Genomic DNA, 20,913 nt, shown 5'->3' with positions numbered 1-20,913 from the left:
TCCGGAACGCGAGGGACTCAGTAAGTGCTCCTGGCCAGGGTCGGGGTCTGAGCCCCGGGGTCCGGAGGCATTTCCAACTTGGGAGCCGTTGCGCCTGTTCCGACCGGGGTCTGAGCGGGTACACCTGTTCCCACTCGGGCGCTGGACTGTGTCCCTGGAGTGGACAAGGTCTGAGTAGTCACCTGGGCCCCCCCCATGACTTGATCACTCGAGTAAAGGACCCACACTCCAAAAATATCCTCGTGTAGTTTCTGAATCCCTGAGGCCGGGTGGATGGCGGTGGGGATTGGGGGTTTCCGAGTGAGAACGTTTACAGGCTGGGGTCGGCGCAGTCCTTTCCAGTAGATTTGAGACGTGAGAAATTTATTGAAAACTCCCTTTTGGGTTTTTTTTTTTTTCTTCCCCCTCCGCCCTGGAACGCTGGAGAAAAGCGGGGAGGAAGTTTTCCTCCTCTCTGGCTTCTGTTGCCTGGCACGAGGAGCGGGTAGAGGCCCTAGAAAAGGGTGGGCTTGGTGCCTGCTGAAGGGTGAGTGGGTGTGGGTGACCCCCTTTTCCTGCACTGTCCCTGCTTGCCTTTACCCGAGAGACCTTTAGACTGTGCGCTTGGGGGTGACTTTTCCTGTCTGAGTTCTCTTTATGCCCCTTTCCCGGCAGGTGAAAACTTTTGGCTCATTTGGAAGCGGCAACCAGGACAACCTGACAATGTACATGGATTTAGCGGATGGCATCTTTTTGAACCAAATCATGTTGCAAATGTAAGTTATCTACAAGGAGAAAGGAAAAAATGATGCTTCAGAACGTTTAAGGTTGTAGAAATGGAACATGAAGTTGAAACAGGAGGGTTCTTTGCAGGCAGGGTCCCTGGTATTGCAGTATAGTATGAAGGTGACTTCTTTCCCCTGGGGATATGGAGAATTCCAGGACAGCAGGTTGGCAGCTTGTTTGGTAAATTTGAAATTGAACGACTATCATCCTCTTGGTCTAGATAGCACAATTGACTTCAAACTCAGATACTTGAGGTTTGAACTCTGAAATAAAAAAACAAAACAAAACCCTTTTTGGGGGCAAGGAACTGTAACGGAGAGTCTGGTTACAGGAAGTGTCTAGGGTGGACCCAGAGCATCTGTGAGGGACTATAAAGTTCCACTGTAGGTTGGGATGCCTGTGTTTCTGAGCTTTCCATTTCATCTTGTTTTCAGTTGCCCCGAAGCAAGTGCAATTGGTTAAGGCCCTTCCCCTGTATTGGATTTGAAGTCACTGTGTTAAGAGAGGCCCTGGGAGTCTCAGTGCTGTGGTACTGTTTGTCTTGAAGCACTCGCAGCTTAAACAGGGTCTTGGTGGAAGTTACACTTGTTAGCATGTATGTCTGACCACATCCTTTCCTGTTGCTGAATTCTGCAGAGCCTGTTTGATTGACAGCCTGCCACACGTAGGTGTTGGCTCTCCACTGCGTTCTGTGTTTAACCCAGAAAGTGCAGGGAACACATTGGAACTGAGTGTCAGCGTGATTCACAAGCGCTGGAAGCAAAATAAAACATTCTAATGTTCTCTGTGGATCGGCCCCTTGTGCTCACCTACTCACCTGCAACTAAGCAAGTTGTCATACTTGAACATGAAGCCATTAGCTAATGAGAATCAGCTTTGCGGCCCACACAGGAGGAGCACTTAGCTTGGGCATATTCAGAAAGTGGTTTAAATAGATCTACCTAAAAAGGCCTGTTTTTTAAAATTCCCTGGCAACGCTCCTTCTTTTAGTAAGTCATTGGGTGTCATGTTGTGTGAGAGACGCTTCAGTTTGCCTGTTTCTTAATCTTACCAATCTTGTGTTTGGTTAGATTCTAAAAAGACAAATCTGTTGCCATTTTGGCAGCTCTTGTCTGAGAACATTGATGAAAACGAGTTTTCCTGGGGTTGTCAAGCGTCATATTTAAGTTCTGGCAACTCTACCCCCATTTTGGTGGACCCCGAAAGTTACTGGATTTCATTGGTTCGGTGACCAGTGTGTAACCCAAGCCCAAGACTGTTTAATTAAAAACAGCAGTATCCTCAGCCTTTTCATTCAGTTTTTACACCCAGGCGGAGGGGAGAACAAAAGCCCTGGGACTGTTTCTCTTTCTTCCCTGACCTTTGGAATTCCTGAAGCGTTTACCACTTGCTTGTAAATCAGGAGAGCCTGTTGGACCATTCCTTTGAGAAATGCCAGCTCATCACTTGTTCACACTTGGCCCGTGGCTAAATTCAGTTTGAAGGGCTTCTCCACTTCCCTTGACAATTTTACATGGTCTCTCCTCTGTGATATGCGAAGATAATCATTCTAGAAATGGGAGCTGATAAGACCTAGCAGCTCTTATGGCCTCAAGCAGTGTTTCTGGTGCCTTCTGGCCAGGGTCAGGAACAGAGGAAAGGACACCAGGAAGCTGTTTGGGTGGCTTTCTGAACAAGGAAATCAAGGAGTGAATGGCTTCAGCAGCACACCGTTTACAGAATGACCCTGTTCCAGGTGATAGCAATCAGAACGTTGTTTGCACCTGGAGGTGGGTGGGGATCGTCTGGAAAGGAGACACAGGTGAACTTTTAGGGACGGTAATACTGATCTGTACATTGATCAGGACATTGATCATGAAATGAAGGGCATTTCATTTTTCAGAACTCATCAAGCTGTAACTTACGATCTGTGCATTCGCTCTATGTAATTACCTCAATTGAAAAAAAAAAAAAAAAAGTGTTCCAGCCCTAGTGTTGACAGCCTAGGTAGCCAGCCAGGGTTTGAACCCTAGGTCAGCTTACACTCGCCAAGTGAGGCTGGGCACACACAGCTCAACACTTCAGTTTGCTCATCTGTAGAATGGGAAGTAAATTGCCTCCTTTAAGCGATGGTTGTGAGGATTAAAAGGGATGATGTGTTAGCGATTAGCACAGTGCTTGCCACTTAACAGGTATTAGTATCAATTATATATGTGCCATCTTAATCCAGAACGGATTTGAGGTGCCCCTTAGGAGTTTTTTCAGTCTACCTTTCTCCTGTGTTAGTCTCCTAGATTACTGCATAGCTCATAGCCTTGGTCCTCTCTCAGCAAGCGCTAGGGCACAGCTGGACGCTGGGACCCGAGTCCAAGCCCCATATTTGACACTGTAAGCCTTGGTGTTCACTTGTGCCAAATGGAGAAATGTCAGGCTAACTAGCAGGTAAGTGATAAGGCGATTCTGCCTTATCTCCTATGCTGATAGCTCCAACTGTGTGCTACTTGCCTATTTTGGTAAATTCTCCCCAAGTTGGTAGGACCTGGGAAAATTGTAGAGAGCAGTGTGCTCAGTGGGTTGCTGGAGCTCAGATAAGAGGCATGTTACCTAACACTTCAGAGCCATATGGATGCCGGTGGGGGTCACGTGGCTGCACCTAGGCTTTGTCTCCGGCAACTGAAGAAGGCCACGGTAGTAGTCTCTTGGCCCTGGCCTCACGGTGACATCAGTGCCTGGAAGCAGGAAAGCCCTGTGGGCTCAGCTTTCAGGGGAGGCCCAGGTCTAGGAGAATTCTTGAGTGAAAGGCATTGAGTGGCTTGGAACAAGATGCATGGGGCACCCTGCTGAATAGTGCCTCTGTAAATGCAGTCTTTCTGGGTGATCTGCTGGTACCCAAGGGAAAACAAGATTTCTGATTCACTTTGGACACATTTCTCACTGTCTCGTAGCAAAAGTATTTAAGCACTTGTCTGCCTGATGTTTTCAGGGACCAAGTTCGCATTCCCTTCTCTGCCACTTACTAGTTCAGCCACCTTGGGCAAATTACTTACATTCTCTAAGCCTCAACTTCGCTATCAGTAACAAGGGGATTGTATTTTATAAACTTGGGAGGATTGAATAAGGTGATGTGTATGGAAAATGCCCAAGAAACGTCCATCATTGTTGGGAGTGAGGCCTGGGCCACGTTCGTGCGTGCACCCCTGTGCCTGCTCCAGCGTGCATCTGTACTTCTGAGAGCAGACACCTTCTGATTTGAGGCTGTGGCTGTTGAGTGCAGTTGGGAACTTGGGATTGGGACTGAGAGCCTGTGCCCTTGCAAGGCCTGTGGGAAGTCCAGCACTGTTTGCTTTATTCAGACTCCCTTCTTTACCCCTGGTGCTCACTGCAAAATTCAGGATCTTTTTCAGGAGTTAGAAACCTCCTCAGGCCTAAGTTTCTAAAAGGCATTTGAAGGATAATTTTTTTTTCCCCTAGTGTGCTGGAAGAGGAGTTCTATTCCTATTCGGTATCTGTGAAAGCTGAGGATATAAGGGCAAATACTTGTTGTTGAATGAGTTTGTGTTGGCAGGAAAGTGTTGGCACAAAAATTTTTACTTGTGAACTTAAGTGATTTCCTTTTTTGGCTACAGAGTATGACATGGGGGCTTTGAGTCCTTAAAAATAACACCAAGGGGGCACCTCAGTCAGTTAAGCATCTGACTCTTTAGCTCAGGTCATGATCTCACGGTTTCTGGGTTTAAGCCCTGGGTCAGGCTCTGCATTAACAGTGCAGAGCCTGCTTGGGATTCTCTCTCTCCCTCTCTGTCTCTGTGCCTCACGCACTTGCTTGCTGTCTCTCAAGTTGAAAAAAAATATATTTAATTACACCAAAAGTTTACATTCGTTGCAGGAGAATAAGAAATGGTGAGCAAAATAAAATTACCTATAATTTTACCACAAAGAGGTAGCAGTACTAATCTGTGTCTTCTGAATGTCTATAGTAAATAGGTATATGTTCCTTAATGTATTTTTATGCAAACTTGGGCTCATGCTGTTGTTTTTTTAACATCCTTTTTTTTTTTTCACCTGTGATATATTGTGGACATCTGTGTCAATACATTTCTTGACTCAGGTTTAAATTTTGGAAGCCTTTGGAATATAACCAAAGTTGGGGGCTGGCTTTCAAAAAGGAGGGGGGCAAGATTGCTATAAACCTAAATCATAACTCTCTTTAAAATTCTAGGGCAAGTTGATTTCCTTTTTTCTAGTTAGAAGTTTTTATGAGAAGGAGGCCCTGGGGGCCCCACACTTTGGACTTGGAACTCTCCGAGATGGGACACACTACCAGATGTTTGCACCCCCAGTGCCTCTCTCCTGCCCTCTGACATCTAGATATTGTGGAAAGAAGATCTTGTTGTTAATGATGGCTTTTGGGGATGTGCAGTTGGTGCAATGGTTATATGATGTGCTTTCTGGGATCTAGGACCAAGTACGGCCAGTGCGACCTGGCCTTCACAGAATGACAGTCTAGGGCTGGAAGGATCCTACAGTCATTTTGCAGATGAGCACCCTGGGGCCCAGAGAACCTTGGCCAGTCCTGCACCCCGGACTGGAGTCTGTGTCCTCTGACCCATTTCCTGCAGCATAGAAAGGTGGAGGTTACTCAGTGCTGGGAGAGTGAGGATGAGCCTTACTTAACCCTAGTTGACTTTTGTTTCCAGTTGTTTCCTCATAACCTCTCTACCCTGAGAGCCTCAGTTAGAAGATGGGAGTACTAATGATCGTGATAATGAGTCTAATTACTCATATGGTAAGCATCGAATGAGGCTCTTTTGTAGTGTTGTTTCTCTTAGCTGAACTGGGAGAACAAAAGCCGAGATGGTCAGAGGCTTCCCTGCTGTTATCTGAGGGGCACCCAGGTCTCCGCCGCCCCCCCATGCCTTGTGCGTTGTGCCTTTGCTCACGCAGTGAACGTGTATTCCACCACGCGTGCCGAGGCCCTCTGACTCAAAGCTGGGACCGCAGTAGCAAAACAGAAAAAGTCCTGCGTGTTCTCGAAGTTCAGTTTTAAGAAGTACTTTAGTCACATTATAAACTTGTTTCTCATCTCTTGAGATACCTAAGCAGAGGAGAAGTGAGCCTTTGAGATAAATTATTTGTAATGTTAGGTATACTTCTGTAGCTAACAATGCCTTTGCGGTTTATGTTCTGAATGCCGCCTCTATTCCTAAATTAATTTCCACTGAACTGTTAACCTTTGTTTTCTCAGTAATGAATGGCTCCAAGAGAAATCTAACGTGCAAATGGCTTGGCCAGGCTCCATTACCGTGTGGGGACAATAAGACATGTTGTCACATGACAGTTGAAAAGAGATTCCCTGGTTGACCCAAGGTACCCATGCGATTATTTTAGGGGATACAGGGTGTTCAAACAAAATCCATAGCTGACAACATGTAATGCGTAAAGGGGTTTGCGTACACATGAAACAGGGTAGAGACTCGTGGTGTATATGTCAAATGTTTAACGGCTGAATTCCAAACAGCTCATGTTATTAAGAAAAAGATTATACTTCCAATGACATTTGAAAAGATTTGTATTTGTAAATTTTTTTTGGTCAGTTTTGTGTTAGTTGGCTTTGGGATGAGTCGAGTGGCATTGAGGTTGATTTCCTTAACTCTCCCCCCCCCCCCCCCAATTCCTGTGCTCCTGTCTCCTTGTGGGCCGATTACTGAGGAAGAGGCTGACTCTGCCTTCACACCACCCCGGGGAGGTTCAGCACCCTTATCATGGAGCCAAGATGACAGATGATGAAGCCCTGAAAACAGCCCTCATTTCAGTTAGCTCTCTTTGTGGAGGATGGGACAGGCACCTGGGAGGGAGGGCTTTGTTGTGGAAAGCATCGCGTGGGGAGGTGGAAGCTGAATTTCTTTTCCTGACTCTGTTCTCTTCACATAAACATTCTTGAAAAATGTTCTGGCCGTAAATGAGAGGAATGATAAATCACTTGATTCAGATTTCTAGTTTCATCGCAGCTGGACCTGACTTTTGCCTGAGATTGGAAAATAAATGACGCTTTGGGGGTTTCCCACATGAATTATTTATATCTCTGCTCTTAGCCTTTCTCATAGGGTGCGTGTATGTCATGCCGTGTCACAGACTTGGGTTTTTCGGGGGTAGAGTTGTGTCCCTGAAATGTCAATCACCTGCAGGACCAGCCTAGACCAATCTGGTTGACGGGGTGGGGGAGGGGGAGATGGAACTTTAATAATTTTGATTTATTGTCAGAAAACATCATTTTTTTTCCTTTTCTTTCTTGGTATTTAGTATATTTTGGTCTGTTCAGACTTGAACATTTTGTTTTATTTTTTTTAAGTCTGTTTATTTTGAGAGAGACAGCGTGGGGGGCGGGTAGAGAGAAAGGGAATCCCAAGCAGGCTCCCCACTGTCAATGCAGAGCCTGACACAGGGCTGGAACTCATGAAACCATGAGATCATGACCTGAGCCAAAGCCGAGAGTTGGACACTTAACTGACTGAACCACCCAGGCGCCCCTTAACCTTTTTAATCTTGAAATCTTGGGATGGGTTATTGGTTTTTATACAGTATAACCTTTTGGGTCTGCACTGGCATTTGGTAGTGGATTATGGGTGTTGCTAGCAGTAGGGATGGAAATAGCATTGACTCCAGCTGGGGGATGGGGAAGCAGGGAGGTGATGCACGCCCCCCCCACCCCCCCCCACCCCCTCCCACCCCCCCACCCCCCCCCGTCAAGGTCTGGGACTTGGCAGTAGCAGAATAAGGAGAAATAGCATTGACCCCGGGCCTGTGATGGGCTAGGTGCTGCGGGATGGGGAAGCAGGGAGGTGATGGGGCGCCCCCACCCAAGATCCGGGGATTGGCAGTAGCAGAATAAGGATTTGACTCAATCCACAGTCATAGCTGCGTAGTAACCGAGGCTAGAGGGGAGGACGGGAGGTTCACTCTTGCCTGGGAATGGGGGTGCGTGGCAGATGATGCGATACGCAGTTTCCATTCTCCTCTTCCTTCTCTAGTGACCCCAGACCAACAAATCAGCGCATCAACAAGCACGTTAACAACGATGTGAACCTCCGCATTCAGAACTTGACCATCTTGGTGAGAAACATTAAGACCTACTACCAGGTAAGGGCCAGGAACTCTGTCCCCCCAGGGTTCTGCTGTGCATCTGGCAGTCTCGTCACTCAGGCGGTTTCCCCACAGGAAGCTGAGAGGAAATGGTGTTCATGGTCAGGCATCTACTCGCTAACGCTTGGTGTGTTTTCACTTTTGTATTTTTTGGGGGTGTCATGAGAAGGGTCTGATGTTGGATTACTTTGTCTGGTGAACGTCCTTTGAGCTGTGTGCCCAGCATCGTGTATGGTGTGGTGGGGGTTCCCAGAGATGGCCCTCCATTCATAGCCGCAGCCTCAAGCATGCAGCTGAACGGAGACTGGCTCCGGGGGGCGGGGCGGGGGCACCCTGACGTGGTGTCACCCACAGCTCAGTGAGCTTTTGTTCAGGAGCAACTGCAAGGGTTGGGGTGGGGGGGACCACAGAAGGGTTATGCTTGAGCCCCCAGCTTGCAGACAGGGATTCATGGTGTGGAGTGTCCGTTTGTTAGGGTCTCCCTGTATCTCACTGGCAGATAGGTGATGGGTTGGGCAAGGGGGCCTGCCGGGGAAGGCCTGTTAAAATCCCCATCCCAGCCTTGGGAAGGTCAGGTGAGAGTCTTTGATATTGATTGTAAATGGATTTAAACTGTGTCTCAGAACCCTGGTTTTCCAACTTCATAGCAGTGAAACAAGAATTCTTCCCTCTGTGCATTTTTCCTGAAGCCCCAAGTGAAGCCCTAGTGACTCTGATTGACTTGACAGGTCCTAGTGGTCTCTACTCAGCTCCCCTCTCTCCCTCTGGGGATCTCTGTGGGTTCCCAGGACCCCAGGGAACACCATTTGAGAACGACTGCTCAAGAACAAATCTTTTCCAGAATTCATGCTGGGGCTTCCCTGATTGCTTGGGCAGACTCTGCCTCTGAGACCTGTTCCTAGCATCCACTTTCTGGACTGTAACTCCGTCTTGGTGCTGGGGTTCAGGGGCATCTTTCAGAGTGGAGAGATCCCTGCAGACATGAGGTAGGCTCCGTCTCTGTCCTGTGTGGTGCAGTGGTTGCTGGCTCTGAGGTGAGCTGAGGCCTCCTGCAGGGCCAGCTCCTGCTGAGGGCTGTGGTGGCTGCAGGGGCCCCTCTTCTGACTCAGTACAAATTTGGGAACAGATGGGAGAGGGAGGGAGTGGACTGTGTCCGGGGTTTTCCGAGATGATTGTTTCCACCCTCTCATTGAGATCGGGGTGTGTGAGAGAAGGCTTCGGTGCTAGGACACTTTCCCTGAGCAGCCAATTCCACAAGCCACCTGAGCTCATTCCATGGACCAGCACCTTGGACTCTCTGAGCAGCTTCTGGGAGACTTAGGTCCAGCCCTGCCCTATTAGTCCCAGGTAGATGCCAGCTGTGCTGAGGAGAGGGCCTGAGCCAGCTGGATCTGTGGGGTGAAGTGGGTTTGTTTCCTCATCTGAGGGGTGCCACACTCGGGGCCGGGCATGCTGCAGGCAGGCAGGAAATACTCAGCGAGTGTTCCCCTGGAGACGGCCACAGACAGGGGAAGTTGGGTAAAGGTGATTGGCCTGCCGGTGAACTTGAGTCTGGGTGTGGAAGGGGCTGTTCAGCATGTACTCAGGGCTTGATCCCTGTCTGCAGGTGCCTTCAATGGTGTGTGCTAAGTGCCTGGAGAAGTGGATGGTGCAGATAGTTGGGAGAGACAAGATCTCTAACCCATGCTGCAGGGTTGGAGAGGGGGAAGGCTTCTTGGAGGAGGGGGCACCTGAGTGGAGTCTTGGTAGGTGATTGAGTTTCCAAGTTTGGAAGGTCATGGGAAAGAGAAAGGGGAGGGGTGTAGAGGTAGAGGAAGACATGGAGGCACGAGACAGGTCTGTCCTCGATCTGTCAGGGTCCACATTTTCTGCAGCTGCTCAAATGAAGGTTTGTTTCACTAAGTTTTAGATGAATCAGAACTGGAGAAGATACGAACATAAGAGATCCCGAAATTCAGAACCGGTGTGCAAGGCTGGCCAGGGCTAACAGCCCTGTCGATAAGTTGACAGGTGTGTCTCAGGCCCGAGGCATGGCAGGGAGGTGGTACCCTCTCCCTGGTTGGTGGCAGTGATGAAGCGCTCAAGTGGAGGTGATGGCGTGCAGGGGCTGTCCTCTGCTCTTGCTGGTCCAGGAGGTCGCATGCTGATGGTGAGCAGTGGCTCCTGACAGTCCAGCCGAAGGGAGTTTGACGCTTATTTGAGACAGTGTCCGTTTGGAGGCAGATTGCTGCTCTGTGTCAAGTTCCAGAAGGTGAGAAACTAGGGGGAAAAGATGTCTAGTCCATGCTCAGGGCCCAGGAAGTCTCAGAGGTAGAAGGGAGGACCCTGCATCCTTGTTCTGCTTCTGCACTGTTAACCCTTCGAGGGCAATACTGGTGTGCATCAGCAGCCCAGTCCAGAGTGAATATTTGCTGAAGGCACTTGCTCAAGGCCGCAGAGCCGTTCTTGCCCCTCAGTCCTGCTTACGTGGAGAAGGCTAGCAGGCCATTTGCTCTCTGGGCTGCCACACGTTAGATGTGGGCAGTTGTGTATATTTTTTCCTTCCGATTTATTGTAAAATTAAGCTCTAGTTCTGTAAGTAATATGTGCTCTTTGTAAACAACTTGGAAAATAAGTAGCAAGAAGAAAAGAACACCCACAATCCCACCACCTAAAGACAATCCCTATTAACGTTTTTACTGTTTCCTTCCAGTGTTTGCATGAATAGTTTTTGTTTTACATGGTTGTGGCCGTGCCATATATACAATTGCATATCCTGCCTTTTTTCCTTCCACCTGACATTCAAGTGTAGACATAATTCGTTATTATTATAAAAGGTCACTCAAGAAAAGTTTCCAAGAGAAGTACTGCCCGAGTCCCTTTGTGAAAGTGGCCTGGCAGGTTGTGAGGGCTCAGGATGAAGCAAGACAAATGTCATTCCTTACTGTTACAAGGGTGGCCTAGAAGGGTGAGAGGCTGCCCCCAAGGGAGTGGGACTCCCACTTGGCTGTGGCTTTTCAGTAGACTTGAGACATTGAGTCTTGCCTGTGGCTTTTCTGAGACATTGAGGTCACAGAATCCAGCCTTGAGTGTTGTTTGCCAAGCAGTGGTTCTGCCTTTGGCGGTCCCCTTCTTTTCAGAGGCACCATGGGACAGGGACAGTTAGAAACGATGGGGACCTCTCTTGAATAGCGTGGGCTTCTGTCACAAGGAAACTCAAGTTTTGGCTCTGAAAACCTTCGGAGACAACGATCCTTGACCTTTTGCTGGGGCAGAACATAAACGGTGGGTAAAAATAAGCATGGCCAGTCTCAGTCTGACCATTGGTGTGTCAGCCAGATCTCAGGCTGCCTTCTGACCTGCCGCTTGGACTTCTCTGCCGTTGGGGCCTAGATACTGCATTTTAGTAGTTCTCCAGCTGTTAGTCTTGCCATCCTTCCAGCAGGATTGGGAATCACTGGGCTTTCTTAAAGTGTGGTCCCCAGGCCAATGGCATTGACATGGCCTAGGAACTTAGTAGAAGTGGGGATCCTCAGGCCCTTCTGCAGATCTCCCCAGCCCCACAGTCTGTCTTAACAAGCTCTCCAGGTGATTCTGATGCACATTCTCGTGGGAACCAAGGGTTAGAGCGTTTCTAGTGATGTCCAGAAGAGCCATCTTCAGCCAGGTGTCCCCAGGTGACTCCTGTCCATCACGTACAGAGGCACATCTCATGTGTCCTGGGACAGTGAGGCAGAGAAGAGAGTGCCTGGTTCGGTCTCTGGCTTTTACAGAAGAAAAGGCTGGCAGTCCAAGGTGAAGGTACCTGCTCCAGGATGAGTCTCCGCAGGTAGGACATGTGCTGAGGCTTGGAGGAAAGGCAAGCTTAGACCACAACTGCACGCTGCTTCTGGCCACCTGGCTGGCCAGCTTTGAGTCCGGCATCATGTGATGCTTATTTCAGTGCTCAACAACCAAGCCCTTCTTCACCTGAGTCTTTTTTAAGTTAAAGTTTGGATTTATAGAATGGTTCTTTTTTATATTCAGATTCTTGAGTGTTTATATTAAATGCATGTTCATTTGATAGTGGAGCCAGTAGGAAAATATGGCTAGTATAAGCAGAAATCCCTGGTGCAGCAGTGGCTGTGTGTTTGTTCTTTGGGGTTTGTGCATGAGTGTCCCATTGCCATGACCTGCCCTGGATACCTGCACCCTTGTTCTGCCTCCTGACAGTCAGGGCCTACTTGTCATGTGAAGTTTCTGAGGCCTTTTTTGGCTTTATGCTGCTGGGAAGCATTTCAAACAGAGGCTTGGATAAATTCACTGTGTGTTGATCTTTGTTGTCAGGTACACATACAGATCTCTGTCCTGAAATTGGGACCCTCAGGTGGATGTAGGGACCCACCTGCAGAACTTACCCTGAAATGAGAAATTTGCAGAGTTTCTTTGAGCTTCTCACCTTAACTGATCATGTGCCGGAATAGTCTGCGTTCCCTCTCTGGGCCGCCTGAGTTCTCATCTGTCAAGAAGTGGATGGGCCCTCATGGGCCTCAAATTCCACAGTCAAGCAGTGGCCGGAGACATCTGACAGGTCACCTCAAGGAAGCTCTGTTTTATGAGTTCCTTGAACTTGGCTCTTCTGAGCTCTCGTCTCTCGCCATGGTCAGAAGACCAGAACCAACCCAGAATATTGTTCTTTATCTCAGAAGAAAAGCAGAGTAGAGAATCTGGGGTTGCCTTTTATCTTTTGTAGTCTCTTTCCTTTATTGCCTTGAAGAACAAAAGTAGTACAGATGGTCATAATGCACCCTTGTGTCTCTGTTAAAAATAAATGTGAACGTGTGAGTATTGTTCATATCTGCTTTAGGTTCCCTGCCCCCCCTACGTTTCTCTGATAGAAGTCCCTAGGATGCCTCTAGTGAATCGAGTTCTCCTTCCCTCCCTCCCTCCCTGGAGACGACCCCATTGTTAATTTGGTGGGCGTCCAGTTCATGGCTTTACACTCTTGTGTGTATATATGTTTATGTGTATGTGTGCATATATGTTGTTTTTTGTGGTACCTTTAGATAAAACTTCATGTACCGTCTGTACCTTTTCCCCACTCAGCCAGTTTTTGCTATCTGTCTGTTTCCTGTAGTGGTTGTATTTGATAAGCATGGGCTGGCTAGTTAAAATTAGAAGTATCTCTAGAAGTGTGTTCCCTCAGTTGGAGAAAGGAAAGACTTTTATCAAAAGTAAGAATAGAAGGAAATGTACGTTTGATATCATTGGTGGGAACATAGTAAACTTCATAGGTCCCTCTCGAGAATTCATGTGGTCTGAGCGTTTAGTGTTTAGTTCAAGCAAAGCCTCCTTAGGTGGGTGTGGCCTGCTTTGATGGATAGGGACAGTGCTCAGGGGAGCTTATGGTCCACACAGGCCTTTTCTACAGCACCAGTACCGGCAGAATTTGCTTTGTGAAAAATACATTGTATCAGATTTGCGGGGGAGTACTCATCTTCTCCACTTTTGATTTTATTTTTTAAAAAAAATTTTTTTTTCAACGTTTATTTATTTTTGGGACAGAGAGAGACAGAGCATGAACGGGGGAGGGGCAGAGAGAGAGGGAGACACAGAATCGGAAACAGGCTCCAGGCTCTGAGCCATCAGCCCAGAGCCCGACGTGGGGCTCGAACTCACGGACCGCGAGATCGTGACCTGGCTGAAGTCAGACGCTTAACCGACTGCGCCACCCAGGTGCCCCTCCACTTTTGATTTTATAGAGGAGGGCTGTGAGGCTTCACAGGAGACGGAAGGGGGATATTCTTTTAAAAATTTTTTTTTCTTTTTTTAACATTTATTTATTTTTGAGAGACAGAGCACAAGTGGAGGAGGGGAAGAGAGCGAAGGAGACACAGAATCCCAAGCAGGCTCCAGGCTCTGAGCTGTCAGCATAGAGCCCCATGCGGGGTCTGAACTCACAAACTGTGAGATCATGATCCGAGCTGAAGTCGGGCGCTTAACTGACTGAGCCACCCAGGCGCTCTGGAGGGGGTGATGTTCTTGACTTTGTAGCTTATATTTACGTTTTGAAGACGTTAAAAGTAACATTTTTTATTATAAAAATTTCTGATCGCAGATGGGGAGAAGTCAGGAAAAGTAAGTTCACCCATGATCATGCCACTTAGAGCTGCTGTGGTTAACGTTTTGGTGTTTATGCCTCCCATCTCTGCGTCTGTGTGTACATGGGTTTCACAGTGTGGATTATATCCTCTATGCTGTTTGTAACCTTTTCACTTACTGTGCAGTGAGCATTTTCCCACGTCACTAAATGTTCTTTCGTTACATGAATTTTAATGTCTACATGGCACTTGATGGCTCCACCATTGTCGCTGGTACGGAGTTATTTCTGTCTCAGAATTATAAACAATACAACCATGAACATACTTGGTACTTGAGCCTTTCAACAAATGTTTTCATTTCCTTGGGATAAATTCCTGGTATGGAATTGCTGGGTCAGAGGGCATGAATACTTTGAGGACCCCGGTTGCTCACTGCCAGAATTGCCTTGTTTTTCTGGCCGGATTGCCCGTTGGCGCCCTTTGCGTATTAAGATGTGCAGTGTTTCATATCGCTGCTGAATGAATAATGAAGATTTCTGTGTCTCTGCCGTGTGGATGAAGGTCTGAGATTTTTACTGTATGCCTGGGCACGTTTCCTTGTGTTGGAGTATTACTGGATGCTGGTCTGGAATCTCCAGCAGGACAGCCTTCCGGCAATTGTGGTGTGGTGACCGAATGTGGTCATGAGCTGTGCGGTGCAGCCCCAGGCCTGGGAGGCCTTCATTAGAGAGGCCCCTGTGTCCTGTCCCCAGTCTGGGGTAGGAGCTCTTTTTCTGTTAATGGGCTTGACCCGGGAGCTTGCCTACTTCCCTGTGACTATTCGCGGTCAGTTTAAAGTGCAAGAGGGAACCTTCCAGGCTGTGTTGGGAAGTGAGCCTGAGAGGGGCGGTGGTCTGCACGGACCCCTCCTTTCCTCTTTCCTTCATCTCACTTCCTGTCCCTCATTGTCTCTAGTGCAGTGATGAAATGTGGGCTGAGGAAGCCCTGGGGCCCCAGAGGGGAGGGTGTCACTCGCCAGGGGTTGCCTGGTTCCTTTCTCTTTCTTGTTGTTAAAGCCTTTCTCCAGACCTGAGGTGCCCACCTCCAGTGGGCGGAAGAGAGGCCACAGGGCACAGGAGGGAGTTCCCCAGCCTGGGAAAGGGCAAAGCTCATGGGGAGCTTTCTGTAGGGCGTGACACTTGTCCTGAGTCTTGGAGGATTGGCAGGGAGCTAGGCTGGCTGAAAATGGGGTGCGTGGAAGGGGGTGTCCTGGGAGAGGAAAAGCACCTGCAAAGCTGTGGAGACATAAGACAGGCTGAGGACTGATTGAATCACTTCAAGGTGGCTAGAGGTTGGGTGTCTTTGCGGGTGGTGATGGGGGGAGCCTGGAAAGATGAGGAGGTTTCAGGGAAGTGGATGCCATGCTAATGAATTTGAACTTCATCCTAAAGGACTTGGGAGTCTTTGGAGAGTTTTTAAAAGGGAAAGTTTAAAAAAGGCAATGCTGGCACCAGCATGAAGAACAGATTGGTGTCAGAGGGAGTGGGGAGTCAGGGCAGATCATGGGGGTCTGGACCAAGGCAGGGGCGAGGGCACGAATTCTGAGAGACTCCGTGGGGTGTTGCCCATATGGGGCTATGGATAGCAGCGTGCTTGGTGCCCCACCTGGAGCGAGCTTCTGAGGGGAGGGCAAAATGCATTACCAGACCCAGGACCACTGAGAGCTGCAGCAGATCTGACCCTCCCTCCCACCAGGGTCCTGGGGTTCAGGACCCGCCCGATGGGGTGGCCGTGACTCTGAGTCAGCTGGAGGGGGGCAGCTTTCAGGGCCACTAGAATTCTGTTTTTCTACACTAAACAGAGGGTATTTACTCCTGACCTGTGACCCTTCCTGTCCTACTGACCAGGGTGGGGCAGATGGGGCTGAAGCCCCAGGGTCATGTGCTTTGCAGTCCCAAATCTACCAAGAGGCAGGTTTTGTTTCCGCAAAATGGGAGACTAAGTGTCAGTTGAACTTGATTTATTTGTTTTTTTCTCCTTTTTGTTTTAGAAGAAATGCTGTCGAGGCATATGAAATAGCAAGCAGGAACTTCGAGACTTAGTTTTTACCCCCCTCAGAAGGCTAGAAGAAGATAACCGTGCTTTCTATGAGCCAGGCCCTGGCATAGTGGGGAGGAAATTGCTGTCCCCATTTTACAGATTAGAGAAGGGAGGCTCAGCAAATAAGATATGGAAACAGCCCCGGAGAGCTGCAGGGTTTCTTGGTCTTTGGTTGCTTGGTGAAATGCCTTTCTAAGAAGCCTTCTGTAGTCTGTTGTGTAGGGAGATAGCTTGCTGTAGGTAGAGAGTCTGTTTTATAAAGGTTGGCAGGGCCACCAGGAAGGATCTGCACTGACACCAGAGTGAGGTGGATCCTGAGCTCAGAAGCTTTGCGTGGTGGGCCAGGCTGGGAGCGCTGCTTCCTGAGGCTCTCCCGTGTTGAAAACTAGATTTCACACCAGCCTGGAGCCCCAGAGGAACGGACTGGATTGCTTCAGGCACCTTGTGAGGCCGGGGTTGGGCGGTGGGTGGGATGGAGGGAACAGCTGGCCTCAGACTTCATCCTGCACCCCCAGAGCAGCAGGAAGCAGAGAATCGGGGTTAATTGCAGAGGGTGGGGAGGGGTGAAAGGTGGGTCTGATGTAATTAGTGGAGCTGGAATTTGGCCAGGCCATGGAGGCTGAAGGCAAGGAGGGGAGAGAGAGAGACACACACAAAGACAGAGGAGGCGGGGGAGTATGTGTATAGACACCATCCTTTCTGGTCTGTGTGGGCTCCCCCTCCTGGCCTTGAGTCCAGACCTTGAACTCTTGGGGCTTTGCCTCCTGTCCCTGAGCTGCCACACCTTCCCTCCCAGGTGCTGAGGGTGCCACCCAAGGCCCCTTGGGCTGCCAGCTGGCTTTGGGCTGTTCACAGCACGGAGCCCAAAAACCTGGTACAGGATTGGCCCAAGGGACCCACTCAAACCTCTGCTTCTGCGAATCCGAACTTTGTCCCGGCTCCTCTCCTCCTTCTGAACGGCCCTTCTTTCCTGAATCCTGTTTCTGATACATGTTCTCTCGCCATGAATTTCCTTCTCCACTTTTAGCTCAAGTTTTCTCATAGCCAGTGGCCATTCGTTTAAGAAGGGTCTTTTTGTGAGCCCTTCTCCGAAGGTCTGGGCACAGAACGGAGCCGGGGGTGGAAGCTTGGCTGGGGGCGGGGGAGGGGGGGTCACCCCACCACCGGGCAGGTGGTCTGAATTTGTGCTTCCAGCAGAATATTGGCTAAGCCAGGCCGCGAAGCTCTCCGATGCCGAGGATGGGCCATGCTGCTTGTAGGTGGAAGGAGTTGGCGTCCTTTTCAGTTAGCTCTTGTTGCTCACACATTCAGAGCACAGCCGGGAGTGTTGAGGATCCAGCACTGCTGGGTGAATGAAGGTGGTAGAAACAACTTTCGTAGTGCACTAGGCACCAGAGACGTAGGAAGCGGTTAGAGGCACCGATGCCCTTTGTGACGAAAAGGAGGGAAGTGGATTTCTCAAGGTTTGAGAAAAAAAGAAGGGTCTCTCCCTTGCCTTGGGTTTTGGTGTTTGGTGCCGAGATCAGCATGTGGGATGTTACAACTCCTTTGTCAGGAGGAGTCCCTGAAGAACTTGCCCGGGCAGGCTTCGCCCCTCCGTAAAGCCGCCCGCGTGGCTCACGTCCAGGGCTAATGGCAGTTTTCCTTATTCAGCCTTTCTTTCTGGAAAGGCAGAGTTTTTCTCCTACTTGGCCACAGATTCGGGGCCTTGGTCCTTAATCTTAAGATAGAATTGCAGTCGTTTTTCTGGTATTGAGGAGGAAGACCAAGGAGGATGAGGAAGTGCTCTTAAATCAGTGGGTTCAGCAAGGTTGATGGAGGTGTTGAAGAGGCCCCCAGTTCTGAGTTTGTTGGTGGTATGTTGACGGAAAGTGGAGGTTTTGGAAGGGCTGTGCCAGCTACACCCTGCAAGGTTTCCATTGGCTTGGGATTTAGGTTTCTCAAGAGGTTAAAGGGGGAGGGAGGTGTTCGAAGTATAGGGCCATGCTCTGACCCTATACTGACCCCATACCCTATACTGATGGGGCACAGCGCAGCTTCGGGGGGGTCGGGGGGAGCCTCCCATTGCTTCTGTCCACCTAGAAAAGGAGGCAAAACTGAAAAGAACAAGCCCTTTACTCAGGGTCTCAGAATTGCAATTCAGGGAGCACCAAACATGACCGAGTAACCAGAGAGTGGGGTTACTGTGTGGGGAAAGTAAGGGGTTTTTATGAGAAAGAAGAAAAGGGGGTGATTGCATGATGCCGATAGGGAAAAGGAGAGAAAAAGCCTGCTAACGTAGGCCTGACGGGTTGAGCTGCTTCTGATGACTTATCTCATTGATTATTTTATTGAAGCTACCAAACACAACCTTCCCTGGTGTGTATTAATTACTTTTACTGTCCTCATATGATACAACTGCCAGTTGCTCTGTTGAAAGTTTATGAGCAACTGCTAGTAAAACTATTGCCACTTCTGGCCCAGTTCAAGAGTTCGTATCAGTTGGAAAGGAAAGTGGAGCTTGAAAGCAGGGTGTCCAGAAACGTCGTACGGTGGCACACTTCCGTTGGCTGGGAGGGGGTAGTCGGGTTTGCTTTCTCAGCTGGGGGCAGGATGTTAGCCACTGGCCCGTGGAATGGATGAGTGAGCTCTGTGGGGCGAAGGCCAGGAAGGTGAAGCCAGAGGGGGAAGAACCAGATGGAAGCTGGGGGGGGGCGGGGCAGAAGTAAGGGCAGACTCCATTGCTTTGTCAGGTTGGGTCATGTTATTCTTTCAAGGGTCTAGAAACTTGTGTGTCCCTGTTCCTACCGATGTGACTTAGGCTGGATCATTGAACCTCCCCTTTAAAGTGTGGGTAATACCATATTGCAGGTTGTCATGAGGCTCAGGTGAAATAGTGCCAAGTTTCTTGAGTCTGTGAATGCTCATGGCAGTGGCTCCTCTCCCAGGCTGACCTGGCATTTGGTCAGTATGAAGGGGCCAAACACAGCACAAAAAGGAACTGTAAGCCTCTGTCTGCAGAGGCGCGGGATCCTGCAAGCTCACCGCTCAGATTGGTGACCTCGGGCAGCTTCATCTCCGAGAGTGTTTATCTGAAAACGAGGATATGAATAGCGCCTGCCTCAGAGACTATGAGGAGGGTTGAATGAGGGCCTTGTGCAGGTTCCCTGCCAGCCGTGAGGATAAGATGCGCACTGGTGGAGCAGAGGGTATCGTGGGCAGGTCTGCCCCTCTGGGCGTGCTTCATTGATTTCTTAGTGGGTGGCTTATGGACGGGCCCTTCCAAGAGGTGCACTGTGATTGGTTTGGGTTAGTCCAATGAGCATGCACGTATGTGCTTGACTTGCCATACATATTTTTCTCCTATATGAGCTTTTTAAAAAGTTTACTGTGTGCTCATGGTGCGGAGTGTCTTAGGCCTATTATCTTACGCATATTATCTCATGATTTTATCTGCCACCAGCAGTGAAACACCTTAAAAGTAGGCATTACATCTTTGTGTCTCACCCCATCAGCATGGAAACATTTCAGCGTGTGTTAGAGACCAGATACGAAACAACAGAACAGACAAGAACAACTTACTCTGGAGTGAGTCTGGAGTAAGTAAATTCAGAAAGTAAGTCCTGGCATTCAGGGAATTCATTACTGTGCTGGGCTTGGACCCAGGATCCTATCTCTAGGCGAAAATAGTCCTACAGAGTTCCCTGACCTGTTGCTTCTTTCTAGACTAATTGGAAGACAGGTCCGTGTGTGTGTGTGTGTGTGTACATATATGTGCATATATGTACATTTAATGTTAATTTTTGAGAGAGAGCAAGTGAGCACAAGCAGGGGAGGGGCAGAGGGAGAGAGGGACACAGAACCCGAGGAGGGGCTCGAGGGGCTCACACTCACGAACTGAACCATGAGATCATGACCTGAGCCAAAGTCAGAGGAGCTTAACCACTTAACCGACTGAGTCACCCAGATGCCCCAGGGCCTTGCTTTTTTCATTCTTTGTGTCCCTTGAGTGCCTGACACACATCAGGGACTGGGGACCTGACTGTTGAGGAGGTCACTGGGGGCAAATGAGATCGAAATGGGGTGGGGTGGCTGGAGCCTTTGAATCCCACTCTTAGAGGGGACCCCCACTGCTTTCACACCAACCTGCAAGCTTTCATGTGGTGTTTGCTTTGTTGATGGAGATGCCATCTGTCAGGTACTAGGGAGGCCCAGTCCCTGGGGGGTGGAAATTACATTGATTGTTTTCAACTTTGTCTAGCCAGCTTGGCTCCCCTGAGGTTAGTAATGTTTAGGCTTAATGGCTTTAAAACTTTAAAAATGAATGCCTCCTTTCCAAACCACAGCAACCAAACAGGCTTTTCCTCCTGCTCTTGTAACCAGTCAGAACAGTTTACTTTCCTTTAAAATGTGGAATTGTGGCTGCTTAAAGTATCAGAAACTCTGGGGGTGCCTAGGTGGCTCAGTTAGGCGTCTGACTTCAGCTCAGGTCGTGATCTCACAGCTCTTAAGTTCAAGTCCTGCCTTGAGCTCTGTGCTGACAGCTCAGAGCCTGAAGCCTGTTTCAGATTCTGTGTCTCCCTCTCTCTCTGCCCCTCCCCTGCTCCTGCTTTGTCTTTGTCTCTCTGTCAAGAATAAACAGTAAAAAAAAAAAAATTTACAAAAAATATCAGAAACTTTGAAGCAGGTTGTCACTTCTTGTGCCAAGTTGGTCTTCTAGCCACTCTCTCCTTTTTATGGTGAGAATTCTGAATGTTGGAATTTTATAGCATAGAGCTTACAAAATTGGACTTTTCAGATGGAAAGGGACTAAGTCGCAGCTGTACATGTCCCAAGGTTGAGATGCCAGAAGAATGAAGAGTGGGTGGTTTCTTTAGCTGCCTAGGGCAGTTAATCCAAAATGGCTTGCCCC

General features: G+C 49.0%; 1 protein-coding gene across 5 annotated transcripts in view; it reads left to right on the top strand.

The window, feature by feature from the left end:
- Window positions 1-20,913, top strand: part of CCDC88C (coiled-coil domain containing 88C) — a 129,446-nt gene that overhangs the window by 332 nt on the left and 108,201 nt on the right. For all 5 annotated transcript variants that reach the window (XM_045060384.1, XM_045060383.1, XM_023255961.2 and 2 more), the window contains exons 2-3: window positions 655-755; window positions 7,773-7,881. In XM_045060384.1, the coding sequence (XP_044916319.1) occupies window positions 655-755; window positions 7,773-7,881 (210 nt within the window). The remainder of the gene's footprint in view (window positions 1-654; window positions 756-7,772; window positions 7,882-20,913) is intronic.

The sequence above is a fragment of the Felis catus genome, chromosome B3 (assembly GCF_018350175.1).
Source record: "Felis catus isolate Fca126 chromosome B3, F.catus_Fca126_mat1.0, whole genome shotgun sequence".
Lineage (NCBI taxonomy): Eukaryota > Metazoa > Chordata > Mammalia > Carnivora > Felidae > Felis > Felis catus.
Note: the sequence above shows the minus strand (reverse complement) of the source record. Positions and strands in the feature narration are given on the sequence as shown.